General features: G+C 41.9%; 1 protein-coding gene across 10 annotated transcripts in view; it reads right to left on the reverse strand.

Moving 5' to 3' along the window:
• TCF12 (transcription factor 12) overlaps nucleotides 1-17,981 on the reverse strand; it is a 288,403-nt gene that overhangs the window by 166,625 nt on the left and 103,797 nt on the right. For 4 of the 10 annotated variants that reach the window (XM_048865834.2, XM_048865832.2, XM_048865833.2 and 1 more), the window contains exon 5: nucleotides 14,499-14,567. The exons of the other annotated variants lie outside the window; for them this stretch is intronic. In XM_048865834.2, the coding sequence (XP_048721791.1) occupies nucleotides 14,499-14,567 (69 nt within the window). The remainder of the gene's footprint in view (nucleotides 1-14,498; nucleotides 14,568-17,981) is intronic. 10 annotated transcript variants of the gene reach the window in all.

The raw sequence follows: 17,981 nt of genomic DNA on the forward strand, positions 1-17,981 counted from the left end.
TGAATGGTGGGATCACATCGTCATGCAAGTCTGGGATGACGAGCAGTGGCTGCAGAATTTTTGGATGAGGAAAGCCACTTTCATGGGACTGTGTGCTGAGCTTGCCCCCACCCTGCAGTGCAAGGACACAAGATTGAGAGCTGCCCTGCCGGTGGACAAGCATGTGGCTATTGCAATCTGGACGCTGGCAACTCCAGACAGCTACCGATCAGTCGCTAACCAGTTCGGAGTGGGAAAGTCGACTGTTGGAATCATGTTGATACAAGTGTGCAGGGCCATTAATCACATCCTGCTCAGAAGAACCGTGACTCTGGGCAACGTGCATGACATTGTGGCTGGCTTTGCACAAATGGGTTTCCCAAACTGCGGAAGGGCGATAGATGGCACGCATATTCCAATTCTGGCACCAGACCACCCAGCCACTGAATACATAAATCGGAAGGGGTATTTCTCGATGGTTCTCCAGGCACTTGTGGACTTTCTTCCCAGACCAGAAGATCACTGTAAAGGAAGTCAAAATGCCCACTGTGATCCTTGGAGACACCACCTCCCCTTTAATGCCATGGCTCATGAAACCATACACAGGGAGCCTTGACAGCAGCAAGGAGCAGTTCAACAACAGGCTGAGTCGGTGCAGAATGACGGTGGAGTGTGCTTGTGGCTGTTTAAAGGGCCGCTGGCGTTATCTGTACGGGAAGCTGGACCTGGCCGATGACAACATCCCCACAGTTATAGCCGCGTGCTGTATCCTCCATAACGTTTGTGAAGCGAAGGGTGAAAGCTTCACTCAGGCATGGACCACAGAGGTTCAACACCCAGAGGCTGAATTTGAAGAGCCAGAGACCAGGGCTATTAGAGGGGCTCAGCACGGGGCTGTAAGGATAAGGGATGCCTTGAGGGAGCAATTCAATGCTGAAAGCCACTAGTAATGTTTGGTGCCCTGCACAGGAGTGAATTGCAGTGGTTCCAATGCTAGCAAGCACCTGTGTTTGCTACATATGATGCACTGACTTGCAGTGCCTGTTGCTTTCCCGGCCTACGCTATCTTTTACTTAATGCAATAAAGAATGTTTGCAAAGCGAAAAAATTCATTTATTGAAAAGAAACAGAACTGCTGGGGAAACACACATGGCATGACACATCTGTGCTATATGGGAGGAGGGAAGGGGGCGGGGTGAGGAACAGGACAATCACAGATTTGCATATGTCCTGTTATCATATTCAGCCTTCCTATCTGGAGTGCCGTGCAATGAGTGCTGCACTGCAGGCTGGCTAAAATGCATGGTGATAGGGGTTGAGTGCAGTGGTTAAGAGTCGTAGTTTGCAGGGCTGGGTGGTGAAGCTACAGGTGTTGGAGGCAGCTGGTGGTGATAAGAAACCAGATGTTGGGGAAAGTGGGTTGGCGGTGACATGGGGGCACAAGGGCAAGAGTTTTGGGACAAGGGCTGCAGGGGGGGTGGGCATGGATCTGCTCCGTCGGCAGTGCTATGAGCACCTGCATGGCGTCCGCTTGGCGCCCCATAATGCTTAGGAGCCACTCTGTGGTTTGTTGCCAGCGATCCGCATTCTCCTGGCAGAGCCTCCTTTCAGTCTCCCGCCACTCCTGTACTTTTTGATTTTCAGTAAGGGACTACTGCATGACTTCATGCAGAAGGTCCTCCTTGCTTCTTCGCGGCCGCTTCTTGATTCTTTACAGCCTTTCGGCGGTTGATAACAAGGATGGCTGGGATCTCAAGGTTGCATCTGTAAAGGCAAAATGCAACATTTAACAGAGGCAGCATTGTTCACGCTACACAGAGCAACGATTCGGCCGAAATTAAAGACAAGCACAGTGCATACAATAGCAGAAAGTGTCCGTCCCAAAGCGAGTGCACATAACCCACAAAAGCCCCAAAATGGTGAGTAACCACAGGGGCAAGGGGCACTGATTGTTTCAGGGCCATACCATCCTCTGGGGTTCTGTGCCTTGGGGAGAGCCAACAGCTGCAGAGGGCCCCTATACTGAACACTGTCCTCACATTTTCCACACGATGAGTTTATCCTGGAAGATATCTCACTGCTGTGGGTGACCTGGGAAGCAAGGGAGGGTCTTTTACTACAATGCGGCTTCCGTCCTGGCCCTTATGTGGCTTGCCTGTGTGCAGCAATGGTCCCCCCACCACTCAGGGCACAGTGGCGTTGACATGTTAGCCTTACTGGGACAAGGAGCACAGTAGTTCTGCCAAGGAACCTGCACAAGCGGATTGCCCAGCTTCTGCATGAGACCTTCGATGAGATCACTTAGGCCGATTACCACAATGTGAGAGAGCACATCAACACCCTATTCTGCATCTAGGCATGCACGCAGCCCAAACTCTTCTTTCTGCAACCCTCTTTGCCTGAAGAGCCCACACCAAACAACTACCTTCCCAAAATAAAAGCTACTTACCGGGCACCTCCTCTGCTGTTTGTTCTTCCCTAAGCACCGTCTGCTGTGACCGGCCACCCTCCTTCTGGCTTGAGAACAGCTCCTAGCTGCATGCATCTGAGGATGCCGGGCCATCCTCTGGCTCTGGGCCCCCCTCCTCCTCAGCACCCTCACTCCCACTTTCCTCCTCCTGCCTTGTTGCACTCTGGGCTGCCACAGCCTCTGAAGTGTCCATAATGCTCTTCGGAGTGGAGGTGGGGTTGCCCCCAAGTATCGCGTCCAGCTCTTTGTAGAAATGGCAGGCCGTGGGTGCAGCATCGGAGCGACTGTTTGCCTCCTGTGCTTTGCGGTAGGCATTCTGCAGCTGCTTCACTTTAACCCTGCACTGCACTGCGTCCCAGTCATGGCCCCTTTCTATCATGGCCCTTGATATCTGCCCGAAGGTATTGTAAGTCCTATGGCTGGAGAGCAGCTGGGACTGGACAGCTTCCTCCCCCCAAACACTGATGAGGCCCAGCACCTCGCCATTGCTCCATACTGGGGATTGCCTGGCGCGTGAAGCCATGGTCACCTGGAAAGATTCGCTGAGAGCACTACACACCTTGCTGAGCAAACAGGAAGGGGAATTTCAAAATTCCCAGAGAATTTAAAGGGTGGGTCTGACAGTTGGTCACCTGAGGGCAGGCCAGTAGAGTTCAAAGTGATGACCAGAGTGGCTAGAACAGGCATTGTGGGACACTTCATGGAGGCTGATCAGAGCGCACTAACAGACCAGGGCATCCACACTGGCACCACAGCGCTCCAGCCGGGGTGCAGCAGGCTTTATGCTTCTCGTGGAGGTGGATTACCAGGGGCACTCCAGTCATGGAGTCTGGGCGCTCTACGTGCCTTGCCAGTGTGGACACCTCAGGAGTTACGGCGCCCAGGGCTGATTTAATCCGCTCTAACTTGCAAGTGTAGCCAAGGCCTAAGACGACAGAAGGTGGCAGAGACTCAGCAATTCACAAAGTAAAACTGCTGTTCTAGTAAGAATGTCTCTGTGATTTGATGAATATCTCTCTACTACAATGACAACTCAAACTGGTCAGATGATCTCTGAAGTCCCTATGGCATGGCTGTGGTCCCAAAAATACACTGTCTGGGGGCACTAACCACTGGAGCTCAAGGCAGTTGTGTTTGTTGGGCTATTGTGCAGCTGGTGCCCAAGGCAGCCTGAATTTCACCAGAAGCACAGTCCTTCTTTATAACTGCCAAGCCAACATGAGTAAGGATTCAGAACACAATGGGCCCTCAACTGTCTTTGTCTAGCCTTGCTGGTATGTGACTTGGGAAAGACTAGGGAGTAACAAGAATAAAACATAAATCAAAGGCCTTGATCTTCCTTTGACCTGCTTTATCTATAGTCAAACAATAACATTATCCACATATCAGTAATATTTAGATAGACTACAAACTTCTATCAAAGAGTCAACCTTTCAACACTGCAGAATGGAAGTGTTCAGCTGGTGAGTCAGAGAAAAAGACATCTCTTAAAACAACTAAGTTGTTGCATATAAATGCATGTGCCAGAGAAAGGGAGTCACAGCTAACTAAACTGAGCAAAGAGCAGCATAACAACCATAAAATAATACCTCTCATCAACAAGATACCAGAATTCAAAAACTATAGCTACCAAAATCATACCAATTTTACTTAAATTCAGCTTAATATCAGTGCTTCACTTTAACAAAAAGAAAAGGAGTACTTGTGGCACCTTAGAGACTAACCAATTTATTTGAGCATGAGCTTTCATGAGCTACAGCTCACTTCATCGGATGCATACCGTGGAAACTGCAGCAGACTTTATATACACACAGAGAATATGAAACAATACCTCCTCCCACCCCACTGTCCTGCTGGTAATAGCTTATCTAAAGTGATCATCAAGTTGGGCCATTTCCAGCACAAATCCAGGTTTTCTCACCCTCCACCCCCCCCCCCCCCCCCCCACAAATTCAGATGTTCTGGTTTAACTTGGATTTAAACTTTGAGAGTGGTCAGTTTGGATGAGCTATTACCAGCAGGAGAGTGAGTTTGTGTGTGTATGGGGGTGGGGGGGTGAGAAAACCTGGATTTGTGCTGGAAATGGCCCACCTTGATTATCATGCACATTGTAGGGAGAGTGGTCACTTTGGATGGGCTATCACCAGCAGGAGAGTGAATTTGTGTGTGGGGGGGTGGAGGGTGAGAAAACCTGGATTTGTGCTGGAAATGGCCCAACTTGATGATCACTTTAGATAAGCTATTACCAGCAGGACAGTGGGGTGGGAGGAGGTATTGTTTCATATTCTCTGTGTGTAAATAAAGTCTGCTGCAGTTTCCACGGTATGCATCCAATGAAGTGAGCTGTAGCTCACGAAAGCTCATGCTCAAATAAATTGGTTAGTCTCGAAGGTGCCACAAGTACTCCTTTTCTTTTTGCGAATACAGACTAACACGGCTGTTACTCTGAAACCTGTCACTTTAACAGTAACTTTCACAGGCATCTTGGGCATTTTCCTGTGCCTTGATCCAAGCAGAAACTTTATTCCAGAACTCTTAACTATTTTGAACTGCAAACCAAAAATGAACTCATTTTCAGATGCTATGTGTCTAATTTGCTTATTTCTTCTATGACTTCATTTTCTTTGGAAATTCCACCTTCTCATATCACTTTCCTGACTCCATGGGTCGTCTTAAGTCACATGCAACAAATGTTTATAAACCATGGTAACCTTCCTGAGTCTATCTGGCATGAAATACTGTCAGAAAAAAAATGAAGTAAAGCAGTTTAAGGCATACTCCCAAGGTTGGAAGGTTTCACATTTTATTTGCTTTTAATAAGTTTCATCCTTCTACTGCCAAGTTCTGTCTGATTCTCTGAATGAGGTTCATAAGTAAAGCAAACCAATGGCTGCAACCTGATTTCATCCACCTGTTACGTCTCATCTTAAATTAAGATTGTAAACTGCTTGAATTGTTTCTTAATATACATGCTTGTATGATTCCTAGCAAAATGAGTCCCCAACCTTGTTGGGGCCTCGAGTTACTGTGGTCAATAATAAAAATAAATTAGTAGTAATAAAATCAATGCTAGTACATTATAGATCCTAAAAATACCACAGTGGCTACCATGTGGAAAATAAAACTGTGCAATCATCTACTACAAATTGCACTTCCTTGCTATGTCTGTCTATTATGTTCTTCTATTTTACCATCTGCTTACACAAAACCCGATCTTAAATGACTTAGAGTAAGATTTTCAAAAATGTCCAACCGCTTATACCCATGTAGCTTAGCAGCACAGTTATACAGGTATAACTGCATCTACACTAGAGTTTTTACTGATATATCTTCATTGGTAAATATTGAAGAGTCATGCCCTAACCAACATGTTTATGTTGGTAAAACTGTACACCAGATCTTAAAAGCCTAAGTCCCATTGACAGTCACTTTTGTGCCTAAGTCACTTTTGAAAATGGGACTTGTGCTTTTGAAAATCTTACCCTTGACATTTTGGGTGAAATCTGGGAATTAAGCTATAAACTTCAACAGGGTCAGGATTTCACCTTTAAAATTTAGACAAACTTAATTCTGTCCACATGCTGGCACTCTGAACTAAGTAATTCTTACCAAGTTACACAAACTTGACTAACAACAGAGCAATCCAAGTCTGTTAAAAAAGTGTGTGTGGGGGGAGGAAGGAAGAGAACAAAACAAAACAGTGGTTCAAGTGTTCCCTCTCCATGCCCCCACCAGCCTTTACTCCCACCTGTTCTCCACTTAAAAAGCAAGCTACTAAAGCCTTGTATAGTCCCAAATTATGCTCTTTCAGAACAGAATATTAGGCAGAAAATTACATTCTTTGTCCTAATCTCACTGAAGGCAGCAAATTTCTTTTTGAAGAGCAAAGTCACAAGTTTCACTTCATTGTCTCTGTCTTCTCCATTCTCTTAAGTAGATAACTACAAAGTAGTCTGCACAAAAGTACATACATACACTGGTCCCTCCCTCATTCACTATCACGGCTCAGCTATAATTTGTTATTGTAGGGTCAAATCAATTATAGTGCAGCTTTTTATTTTCCTCAAACACCCTAAACTAGAGCAAACAGCTGAGGTCCAGTTTTGTGCCTCCCATCCCCCTTCCTATATAGGGCCTTGGAGACAAACCAAAATCCAACCCAGCTATGCTTCATAACTGAGCTTCAAGGATTCAAGCTGGGTGTTTGCTTTTTGGCTACTTGTTTAATATAGTGTTAGCATTTAAATGATCACAGCTAAGCTCTGATGTTAACATTCCATTAAAATGAATGTCTGAGTTCACACCTCTGCTACTGTTTCAATCAGTGTATCTGTAGACTGAAAAAACAATGCATTCACACAAATAGCAAAGACTATCTTTTCCAGCTGTGAAGAACATGGGAGATATCTGTACAATTTATATAAATATTGTGTGTATCTCTGTTTGATTACTATGGTATGACTGGCTCTATGAAACACTAAGGCCTGGCCTACAACTAAAACTTAGGTTGACCTTGCTACATCACTCAAAGCTGTGAAAAATTTCAGGCCCTACGCGACATAGTTAGGACAACTTAACCACTAGTATAGACGCAGCTAAGTCAACGAAAGAATCCATTCTTCCATTGGCCTACCAAATTCCTTTCTAGGGGGTGAATTTACTACATCAACAGAAAATCCCCTTCTGTCACTGTAGTAAGAGTCTATGTCAGAGCGCTGTAGCTGTAGCAGTGGTAGTGTAGACATACCCTAAAGAGCTAATTCCAGTCCACCTGGAACTCTCCCCACCTACCCAGGAACCAGGAAATGACTAATTCAATTACTGGTGCACATATGGACTACACAGTAAATCCACCACTGGAAGTCTAGAGACATGCATAAACTGGACTGACCAGGTTCAGATGTCCCAGAATGAAGGGGACCGTGAAATGGATGAAAGACAGCCTATGAACTCATGGGAGGGACATGACATGGTTAGACTGAGAGGCAGGGCCTGCATGAGTGCAATCTGCCTCATCCAGACCCAGTGCTCGGGGCAGTCCTGGGACAAGGGCAGCCTACTTAAACTTGCAAGGAAAGGCCAATATTTAGATAAGATAGTGTATGGACAGGCATTTTCTTGTTTTAACCCCTTTAATTCATCCCCTAGAAAGGAATTTGGTAGGCCAATGGGAAGAATGAATTCTTCTGCTGACTTAGCTGCATCTACACTGGGAGTTAAGTTGACCTAACTACGTGACGTAGGGCCTGAAATTTTTCACAGGTTTGAGCGATGTAGCAAAGTTTTAGTTGTAGGCCTGGACTTAGTGTTTATGTTCCAAAAGGATAAATAAAATATACTTTGTTCTGAACAAGCTGCTCTCAGTCACTGTACTTGCATGCGGGGTCACAGGCTCCCAAAGGGAAGTCTACAGCAAGGACTAAGATCCAGTTAGACATACTGAGGACAGATGGTAAACAAGAGCACTGGTGACCTAGTCTTTGAGCGGAGGTGAATTGCAGTATTTCACACAAACTAGTATAGTGTGGGCCAGTCACTTAGAAGGAGTGCCCACAGAGAGACAGTGGGGATCTAAGGTGCAGCTCACCCTGGAACTGTAACACAGGTATTGTAGATACCACCTTAAAAATATGAAACTTCCATTAAAGTTCTATAACATACAGAAAGATACATGTAAAGAACCTTTGTGTCAGGATGGATTTGATTTAAATCAAATTGATTGATTTAAATCACTAGTCAGGAAAACTCAATTTAATCATGGATTTCTACATAAAAGTACATTCTTGTTGGTTGTTATAACCTTAATACATATTCTTCACAACTCAGAGATAGATGAGACCCAAACTGGATCTCTTTTACAGCCTGCTGCCATTATAGGTTTTCCCTTCTAGTGCAAGAATAGTTTGGTAGATCTCAAATCAGAAAGACCTCAAGACTTCTGGAATATGCTGCTCAAACAGTTTCACTTTTGTTTCTACTGCCTGTCCCTCCCTTCTCACATTTATCTCTAGACTTCTTCTCCTTGTCCAGATCTATTCCGCCCCCAACAATCTACTATTCATTGAACTTTTTGAAACTTTGCACTTTTAGAGAGAGATAAGGGACTGACTCTGTGTGTACAAATTTGCAGAGGGACAATAGGATTGAGGTCTGTTATTTCTCACCTCTCTATATTATTTATTTTAAAACATTTTTGCTGTTAACAAGCATGTTATCTCTGGAGACACAAATCCACAGTTTGAGAACTGCAAAACTAAGCATCTCTAATGGTATCTTCTAGACTTAGCTCTGAGTCCCATTGGGTAGTGTGACAGGGTCAGGCCAGATGGCTATAGGAGAGTAATAGAAGGCAGATATACTAGCCCCAGGTTAAGTAGGTCCCTTTTCCTTGGGTAAGGTAACAGGGAAAGTTCCAGAACAATCAGGAACCTTCTGGAGACAATTAAGACAGGCTGATTAGAACACCTGCAGCCAATCAAGAAGCTGCTAGAATCAATTAAGGCAGGCTAAACAGGGCACCTGGGTTTTAAAAAGGAGCTCACTTCAGTTTGTGGTGTGCGTGTCAGGAGCTGGGAGCAAGAGGCACTAGGAGCTGAGAGTGAGAATGCGGACTGTTGGAGGACTGAGGTGTACAAGCATTAGACACCAGGAGGAAGGTCCTATGGTGAGGATAAAGAAGGTGTTGGGAGGAGGCCATGGGGAAGTAGCCCAGGGAGTTGTATCTGTCACACAGCTGTTCCAGGAGGCACTCTAGACAGCTGCATTCCACAGGGCCCTGGGCTGGAACCTGAAGTAGAGGGCGGGCCCGGGTTCCCCCGAAATCCTCTCAACCTCTGGTCAGACACAGGAGGAGTTGACCTGGACTGAGAATTCAGAAAAACAGCCAAGCTGAGGGCTGCCATGAAGCTTCAAGGCGAGCAAATCCACCAATAAGCGCAAGACCCACCAAGGTAGAGCAGGAACTTTGTCACAGTAGATAGAAAGATTAACCTAAATAATCTATACAGAAGCCCCGGAACACCATAAAATTGGGCCCCTAATCCATGAACCATTGGAACTCATTTACAAGACTTTTCTTAAACATTACATGAATATATTGTCTCATACTATATAATTAGAATTTATAATCCCTATTCCATGATGAGATATCTTTGAGCTATAATGTATCTTAATTAAAACTATCTTTAGATAGGTTTTTTCCTCAAAAAGCATTTTATCAAAAAAATCTGATTTAAATTAAAAAAATCTGATTTTTTTTATTAAATCATTATTTTTATCGACCCTGCTTTGTGTATATTTTCATTCTAACAATGCTATTGTAATGGGTCTAAATTTTCATTCACAATCAACAAACGTTAAAGACCAGTTCAAGCTACAAAGCACAATTCCCATCCTCAAGCAGTTTCCTCCATGACTGACACGAATGCTGTTTATTATTAAAAACAAGAGAAAGAGATGCTTCTGCTGAAAGTATGTCACCTTCCCCTTTGCCCTGAAGATCAACCGCACTACATTGATGATATGCCTCAGCTCCAATTGCCCAAGGTGGAAAAAAACCCAGTGATCTCATACTGCACCAAAGCACCAATAGTAACACCTCGGGTTATGAATTTTAAGGGAATGTGAAACATTCTAAGAGTCTCACAGTAATGGTTAGTAAATATTTAATATGGGTAACAGAACACTCACTTTCTCAAGTGAAAAAAAAACCAAACTGGAAATGGATGGACATGGGGATGATATGTTAACTGTTATAATCAGTGTCCTTTTGAAAACAATGCTGACATGTTTCAACAAGATCACAAAAATCAGATTTAAGATAGTCACGACAGTGAAAGAGAGGAGCAAGACATATTGGCCCAGCATAGCTCACACCTTACAAATCCACAGTTGACACAACTACCTCTAGTAAATATTAGAGAATGGTTACCACCATTACAAATGGCTGCAGATTAAGAATCTAGAGAGTCAGGTTTAAAGACAATGATTCAAATTGTGCATGACACTTACAGTCTAAAAGCTACAGACAGTATTTAAAGTAATTCCACCAGAAGACAGCAAGATTAATGGTTTAAAAATTCAGTATAGAATTAGTCACACATGGTTTTCAGCCTGGAGATTGTGAACACTACCATTTTTTATGGCTAGTTAGAAGTGGAGAAGACAGGAAACTTTTTTCCTGATGTCACATAGGATTTTAGTGCACGTAAGGTTGAGAATGACTGTACTACTTCATAAATAAGGAAACATTGTATAAACGTCTCCCTTATAACCAAAGTCAACTGAAAACCCCTACTTTTCACCCGATTTTTGTTCACCTTGCCAACACCCAGCCTTTTCAATCCAGCATCACTACTGTCTGGCTCTATTATTTGGTATTCTCTCTTTTCTTGGTATAATACCACTTGCTCCACAAACCTGCTAGGCAGTCTGAAACCATGATAGGTAACTGAACTATACCCACATAGCAGAGGACAAACTTGGCCTGTGGTCCACTTTCTCCACATGATTTACATTTGCCTACTACTGCTACAACTCTAAGCAACGAGGCTCGACTGAGTTCAACTCAGCCATCAAGAGCTGCTTAGAGTGATAGGAGGAAAATATCCTCGTCTCTCCCTATCAGAGGCATGCAACCTCTGCAGCTGCCAGCATACTGAGGACTCAGACACAGGAATTCAAACCCATATCTCTTGTTTTGCTGGACCCTTGAGCTGTCCAATTCTTAGTTTCTTTCAGCTTAATAAGTCAGATACACAACAGTAGTTACTTAATGGCTAGGGCAAGAGACAAGGAGCTATGTATTGCCAAGCTCTAATCCTGATAGCGACGGGCAAGTCACCACCTTTCCATTGCTCTGTCCCCCAAAATAAGAAACTGAGTATTTACCCTCCTTCACATTGGTATGAGTATTAATTAGCCAACATTGTACAGCATACTGTTTGAAAGTTAAGTATTATCACCACCCTAGATTTCAGGGGATTATGGGTGAAGCCAAGAAAGTTTCTATATACACCCTCCAGAAGTAAAAGAACACTAACTTAAAATGTTTGGTTGCTGTTACTAGATACTATGTTGAAACAGATAAGCGGCTTCTCAGGGAGGAAACATGGGACTGGGAACCTATGCAGCCTCCATGTTTAAGAGCTTTGGAGAATGATTTCAGACATTTATTCATTGAAGTAGTACTCAATTTTGGAATGGTCACAGATTCCCCTGGTTTCTAAGTCAAGAATTACACTGAAGTTGTATGGATTTAATTTCGTGAACTACGGAATCTAATTATCCCAAATACACAATTGTACCTTAAAATCTCCTAAAATGAGCATCACCCTCCTATATTAAACAAGATAATGTTTGTTTATTTGGCTTTTTACCAAGTATCATGCACAAAGAACTATGTTTTATTGTTGAAAACTAATTTGCAAACAGATTTCAATGCTTCTCTCAACACTCTAGGAAATTGTATCCATATGCAACCCTCAAACTGAACTGAAAAACTGACTACTATAGCCTTTAAACAAAGCTTGGAAAACTAGGAGACAAAACTAGAATATTAATAAATATGTCTGAGATATTTTAAAAAAGGAGTGCCCTGCCATATTTAGATACCTACATATGGTATTTGGAGCCTAAATTTTGGAACCCATTTTTTAGAAAATGTTGGTCATATATCAATTTACTCACATAAACACATGTTATGTTACATTTGGAAAAGCCTCCCAACCCTTGAGTGCAGGAAGTTTTGTTTGTTTTTAAAATAGAATTTCATACCAGATCATCTTCTCAGGTACAGAATAATAAACTAGAGGAAGATATAAACAGCAAGAAACAAAGGACAAAAAGGACACAAACACAATAGACTTGATAACACTTACTGGATTTCTGTGTCCCTCTTGTCTTGCTTTGCTATTTAACAGCTTCCTCTCTCGTTTTGTACCTGAGGTTAAGAGGTATAAAACACTATTTCAAAACTTGCTGTCTTTTCTTGATACTGTTTTTGATTTCTTACCAAATTAAAATGTACTACTGGTATAAAAAGTGAAGTTGGATAGACACAAACTATACCCCATTTGGGCTCTAAAATATATTTTCAGCTATTTTAGACTTACAGATAGTTAGGCCGTACAATCTGTTGATGCTAGAGTATTGTCTAAATCTAATGTATCAGGCCAACTCTGGTTTCAGGTACTTTTACATCACTACGTATTTAGAAGAGACAGCTACGGTGAATGTATATATGTATATGGAGACAATTTTTCCTAGTTGCAAAGGAAGGCAAAATGAATATACCAAATATTGGGCCCCATCTTGTATTATATCAAGACATGCAGTTCCAATATTTATTTTATTATATACGCCAGAACTGCACACAAGCACTCACAACTTAGATGCCAGGAAGAAAATACTATAGTTAAATTATGGCCTAGGATTTTGGCTGTTAAATCCTAAGGAGGCCTACCATGGGGAGAAATGGCTGATTTTAGCATTTTTAAATATTCTTCCTTTGGAGAGAGACGGCTGAACAGATGGACAACTAAGCCACTCCTTTCATTAAAAAGGCATTGTTAGAACAAAACCAAAATAAAACAAAAAAAAGCCTCAACGATACAGGTGTTTAATTCACAAAAATAAAAGCCACCATTATCCAAAGTGCAGTAAAGACTATAGTATAAGTAGAATAACCTTTAAGTAAAAGACAATGTTTATCCGAGACAAAGAGATGACACCAATTTGTTTCCATGTTATGAGTTTTCTTCTACAACGGACAATTCACAAAGGAAGTGGAAACACTGGAGGTTGGGAGGCATATTGTTACTGGAAGAAAAACGCCTGAGAGCTATGGGCCAAAATCTCACAGGATACAGTTGACATTTCTCTCAGTTAAGTACTGCAGAATTAGTGTCTAAGGGTCTTTAGCAAGACTTTCAAAGAGCATCTTTACATCTTTCTACAACAGATGTCCATGAGGCTGCTACAGTACTAATGCAAAGGGTCATGAATCCAAGTGGACCAAAAAAACCATCCTTAGCTGTATGTTGCTCTTTAAGGGAGGACCCTATGTATGCTAATCAGCATTCGGGCACCTATCCAAAGTCCAAACATCGCTATGCTTGTCCCTTTACATATGACCTAGGATTCACAGGAAAGCACGTAATCACAACAGGAAGAAAGGTTGACACAACACAGTAAATATGACTTCAGTCTAATCAGCTGAAAGACAGGGCAGATTTCAGGGTTTTGCAAAGTTCCACTGGACCCACTAATTCCCATTTCTGATCCATTCCTGTAAAAGAGAAAGTCTTCATGGCCAAACCAATAATTTTTGATGATTTTTCTGTAAGTATTTACAATGAAAAACCCAGTTTATCATCTTCTTCAGATAGGGAACAATCTAAACTGGTGGCCACAGTTCACTGTGTCAGATTTATGGATGTCAAGGTACAGGATTTCATATAAACATTCACAGGTCCAACACATTATCATTTTAAGCACTTGTTTGAATAAGAAATTTACATTTATGACAGCACTGGCAATCATGCACACAATGTATTTTGTACACAAAAGTTGCCTATCTTGATTTGTACCTCTTTCTGCATCCAGATCTGAGGTTATCACAGTAATACTGTACAGAAAGTGATACAGAAAAGTGCTCCCTAATTTGCTTTGCTAGGATGGTAGTCAACATTCCCAGAAAGCCTCACAAATGTAAGCTGAATGATGGGACGTGAAATATGTGTAATGAAGTGACTGTCAAACATATTTTCAAGCTTATTTGTTAAGTGTTACAGCTAAACATGTAGGCTGGGATTTTCTAAGGAGCCTAAGGGAGGTAAGTCCCTGACTCCCATTGATCATTTCATTTAATTTTCAATGGGAGTTGGGTTCCTAAATTCTCTAGGCACTTTTGAAAATCCCAGCCATATTCTGTCACTGATTTAGAGTCAAACAGTTAAGTCAATGTAGTCTGTCTTTTAAAGGAGAACTCCCACATTAGGCTACAAGCAGATAAATCACACACTCAAATTAGAAACAAATTAAGCAGTACCTCTTGAGGTTTCAACTTTTCTATAGCTGTGGAGATGTCTGAGCTTTTTCCATGGAGACTGCCATTTTCCTGTAAACAGGCAAGTAGTAAGAACAATTAGGACAAGACTGAACATTCTGTATTGAAATCAACGGGAAGAATACTGGACACTGAAGTCTTATGTTAGGTAAGTTTCAATATATTAAAATAGAGACTTGTGAGTTTAGTTCTGTTTTCTTTTAAATTTGCATTATTTCTTTAGCTTATCACCGGACAAGATCTAGGAACCTCTGAGAAAAGCAAATAACCTGTATCTTTATGCCTGCTCCCTAAAAAACAGTTTTATCTTCATTTCCATAACCTAGATCAGCGCACTCAGACCAGATTTTCCCGCATACCCTCAGTGCGAGTTGTCCTCTGATCTTGTTAGGGTATGGAGAGAAAGTCATGTTATCCTCATGTGCAATTCCTGGACATCAACCATTAGCAAAACAGAGACTCACAAGCTGAAACAAAACCTTAAATACAAACAAAAGCAAAATAACAACAACCACCACAACCACCCACCACCAACCATATACACAATATATAGACACAAATTTATAAATAAATATATATTGTCAGTTTTCTTTAAACTTGCTATATTAAGCCCCTGCTTTCCCATTGATTTCAATGCAGAATGGAGTTTCTCCCTGTCCTATTTTTTGCAGAAACACATGGCCACCATGGAATAAGTTCTACATTTATATTTATTAGCCATTATAGCACTGTTAAATAGACAGTTTCTAAAAGTTATCTATTTTTTGAGAAAACAACACTGGAGTTTTCCTTTAATATAAATTAAGACTTTCTATACAAAGTAGATAGATATATTTAGCAGACATGACCAGCCACACCTCATTTAACATTTCACACAAAGATATACAGAAAACTTTTCCCCCTTAAATATTTTCTTATATGCAATGAAATAATGAACATAATGGACCAAACTACATTCACTACATCTTTTGAACTTTCTGAAGAACTAATTTGGCTACCTAATTAGCAGCATAAACCAAGGCAGTCATCTGATGTGCACAACTTTTGCTCTGCCTCTGTGGGGCAAATCTTCCTTAATATTCTGCAACTGCAGAATACCCTGCCTGCCACACAACTAATGAGATTCTGCTGCACATGGTTCTGGATGCTGAAAGTCTGCAAAGGGAGAATTCCTGAGGCTCCTTCTCAGGCCACCGCATGGTGCTGTTGGGAGAATATGAAATTACTGATCCACTGGCCATTAAACTTGAATGGCTGCAGCACTAACATTGCAGAGCAGCCAAGGAGCCATAGCTACCCGGAGTGCCCCCCAAGAACTTTTAGGGACAACCCTAGAGCCAGCCTGTATGTTAGATAATGGATTAGTTCTATGTTTATTAAATTAAATTCAAAAAATTATGCAAAAAATGTAGTATAGAAAGATCTGTTCAGAAGTGCAATTTGTTATGGGAACATTTAATCACAGTTTCAGGCCATTTTATGCTTTCTTCTCTTAGATCTGGATCCTGCTGCCCTTATTCTGGCAAAGCTCCCAACTAAAGTTAACGGAACTTTGCCTCAAAGGCTGCAGATCCTTAAAAACTGCAAGAAATAAAACAATTTTAAAGGGAAGAAAATACACAAAAGATTATATCCTCTGAGGCTCACTATAATTTCTTATGCTGCTTCATTTCCAGTTGAATATAGTTCTAAAATAAAGTTTCTCTTTTCTACACAATGTTTTCTAGTCTTAATTTTTGTATAGGCTTGGCAGAATTTGAGTTTCATTTTTGTACAATTTTGACAGATACCAATTTTTAAAAAACTTTTTTTTAGATATTTATCTACTTAAATTTTCACAGTAGTGTGAAATTATGGGGCTTAGGAGTCATACAATTACTTAATGACAGTAGATGTCGAGATTCAAAAAGTTAAACTTCATAAACGATTAAATCACAAATGGTCAACATCACATGTCAAATTATACAAAGTAAAAATCCTTAGCTCAACCAATCATACCAGTTTCTACTAGTTTCAGAGGAACAGCCGTGTTAGTCTGTATTTGCAAAAAGAAAAGGAGTACTTGTGGCACCTTAGAGACTAACCAATTTATTTGAGCATGAGCTTTTGTGAGCTACAGCTCACTTCATCAGATGTGTACCGTGGAAACTGCAGCAGACTTTATATACACACAGAGAATATGAAACAATACCTCCTCCCACCCCACTGTCCTGCTGGTAATAGCTTATCTAAAGTGATCAACAGGTGGGCCATTTCCAGCACAAATCCAGGTTCTCACCCTCCACCCCCCCACACAAATTCACTCTCCTGCTGGTGCTAGCCCATCCAAAGTGACAACTCTTTACATAATCAAGTCGGGCTATTTCCTGCATAGATCCAGGTTTTCTCACATCCCCTCCACCCCCATACACACACAAACTCACTCTCCTGCTGGTAATAGCTCATCTAAACTGACCACTCTCCAAGTTTAAATCCAAGTTAAACCAGAACATCTGGGGGGGGGGGTAGGAAAAAACAAGAGGAAACAGGCTACCTTGCATAATGACTTAGCCACTCCCAGTCTCTATTTAAGCCTAAATTAATAGTATCCAATTTGCAAATGAATTCCAATTCAGCAGTTTCTCGCTGGAGTCTGGATTTGAAGTTTTTTTGTTTTAAGATAGCGACCTTCATGTCTGTGATTGCGTGACCAGAGAGATTGAAGTGTTCTCCAACTGGTTTATGAATGTTATAATTCTTGACATCTGACATCTTGCACTATATTGATGACATCTTCATCATCTGGACCCATGGAAAAGAAGCCCTTGAGGAATTCCACCATGATTTCAACAATTTCCATCCCACCACCAACCTCAGCCTGGTCCAGTCCACACAAGAGATCCACTTCCTGGACACTACAGTGCTAATAAACAATGGCCACATAAACACCACCCTATACCGGAAACCTACTGACCGCTATTCCTACCTGCATGCCTCCAGCTTTCACCCTGACCACACCACACGATCCATCGTCTACAGCCAAGCTCTGCGATACAACCGCATTTGCTCCAACCCCTCAGACAGAGACAAACACCTACAAGATCTCTGTCAAGCTTTCTTACAACTACAATACCCACCTGCAGAAGTAAAGAAACAGATTGATAGAGCCAGAAGAGTTCCCAGAAGTTACCTACTACAGGACAGGCCTAACAAAGAAAATAACAGAACGCCACTAGCCGTCACCTTCAGCCCCCAACTAAAACCCCTCCAACGCATTATTAAGGATCTACAACCTATCCTAAAGGATGACCCAACACTCTCACAAGTCTTGGGAGACAGGCAAGTCCTTGCCTACAGACAGCCCCGCAACCTGAAGCAAATACTCACCAACAACCACATACCACACAACAGAACCACTAACCCAGGAACTTATCCTTGCAACAAAGCCCGTTGCCAATTGTGCCCACATATCTATTCAGGGGACAC

This window comes from Caretta caretta, chromosome 10 (genome assembly GCF_965140235.1).
Source record: "Caretta caretta isolate rCarCar2 chromosome 10, rCarCar1.hap1, whole genome shotgun sequence".
Classification (NCBI taxonomy): domain Eukaryota; kingdom Metazoa; phylum Chordata; order Testudines; family Cheloniidae; genus Caretta; species Caretta caretta.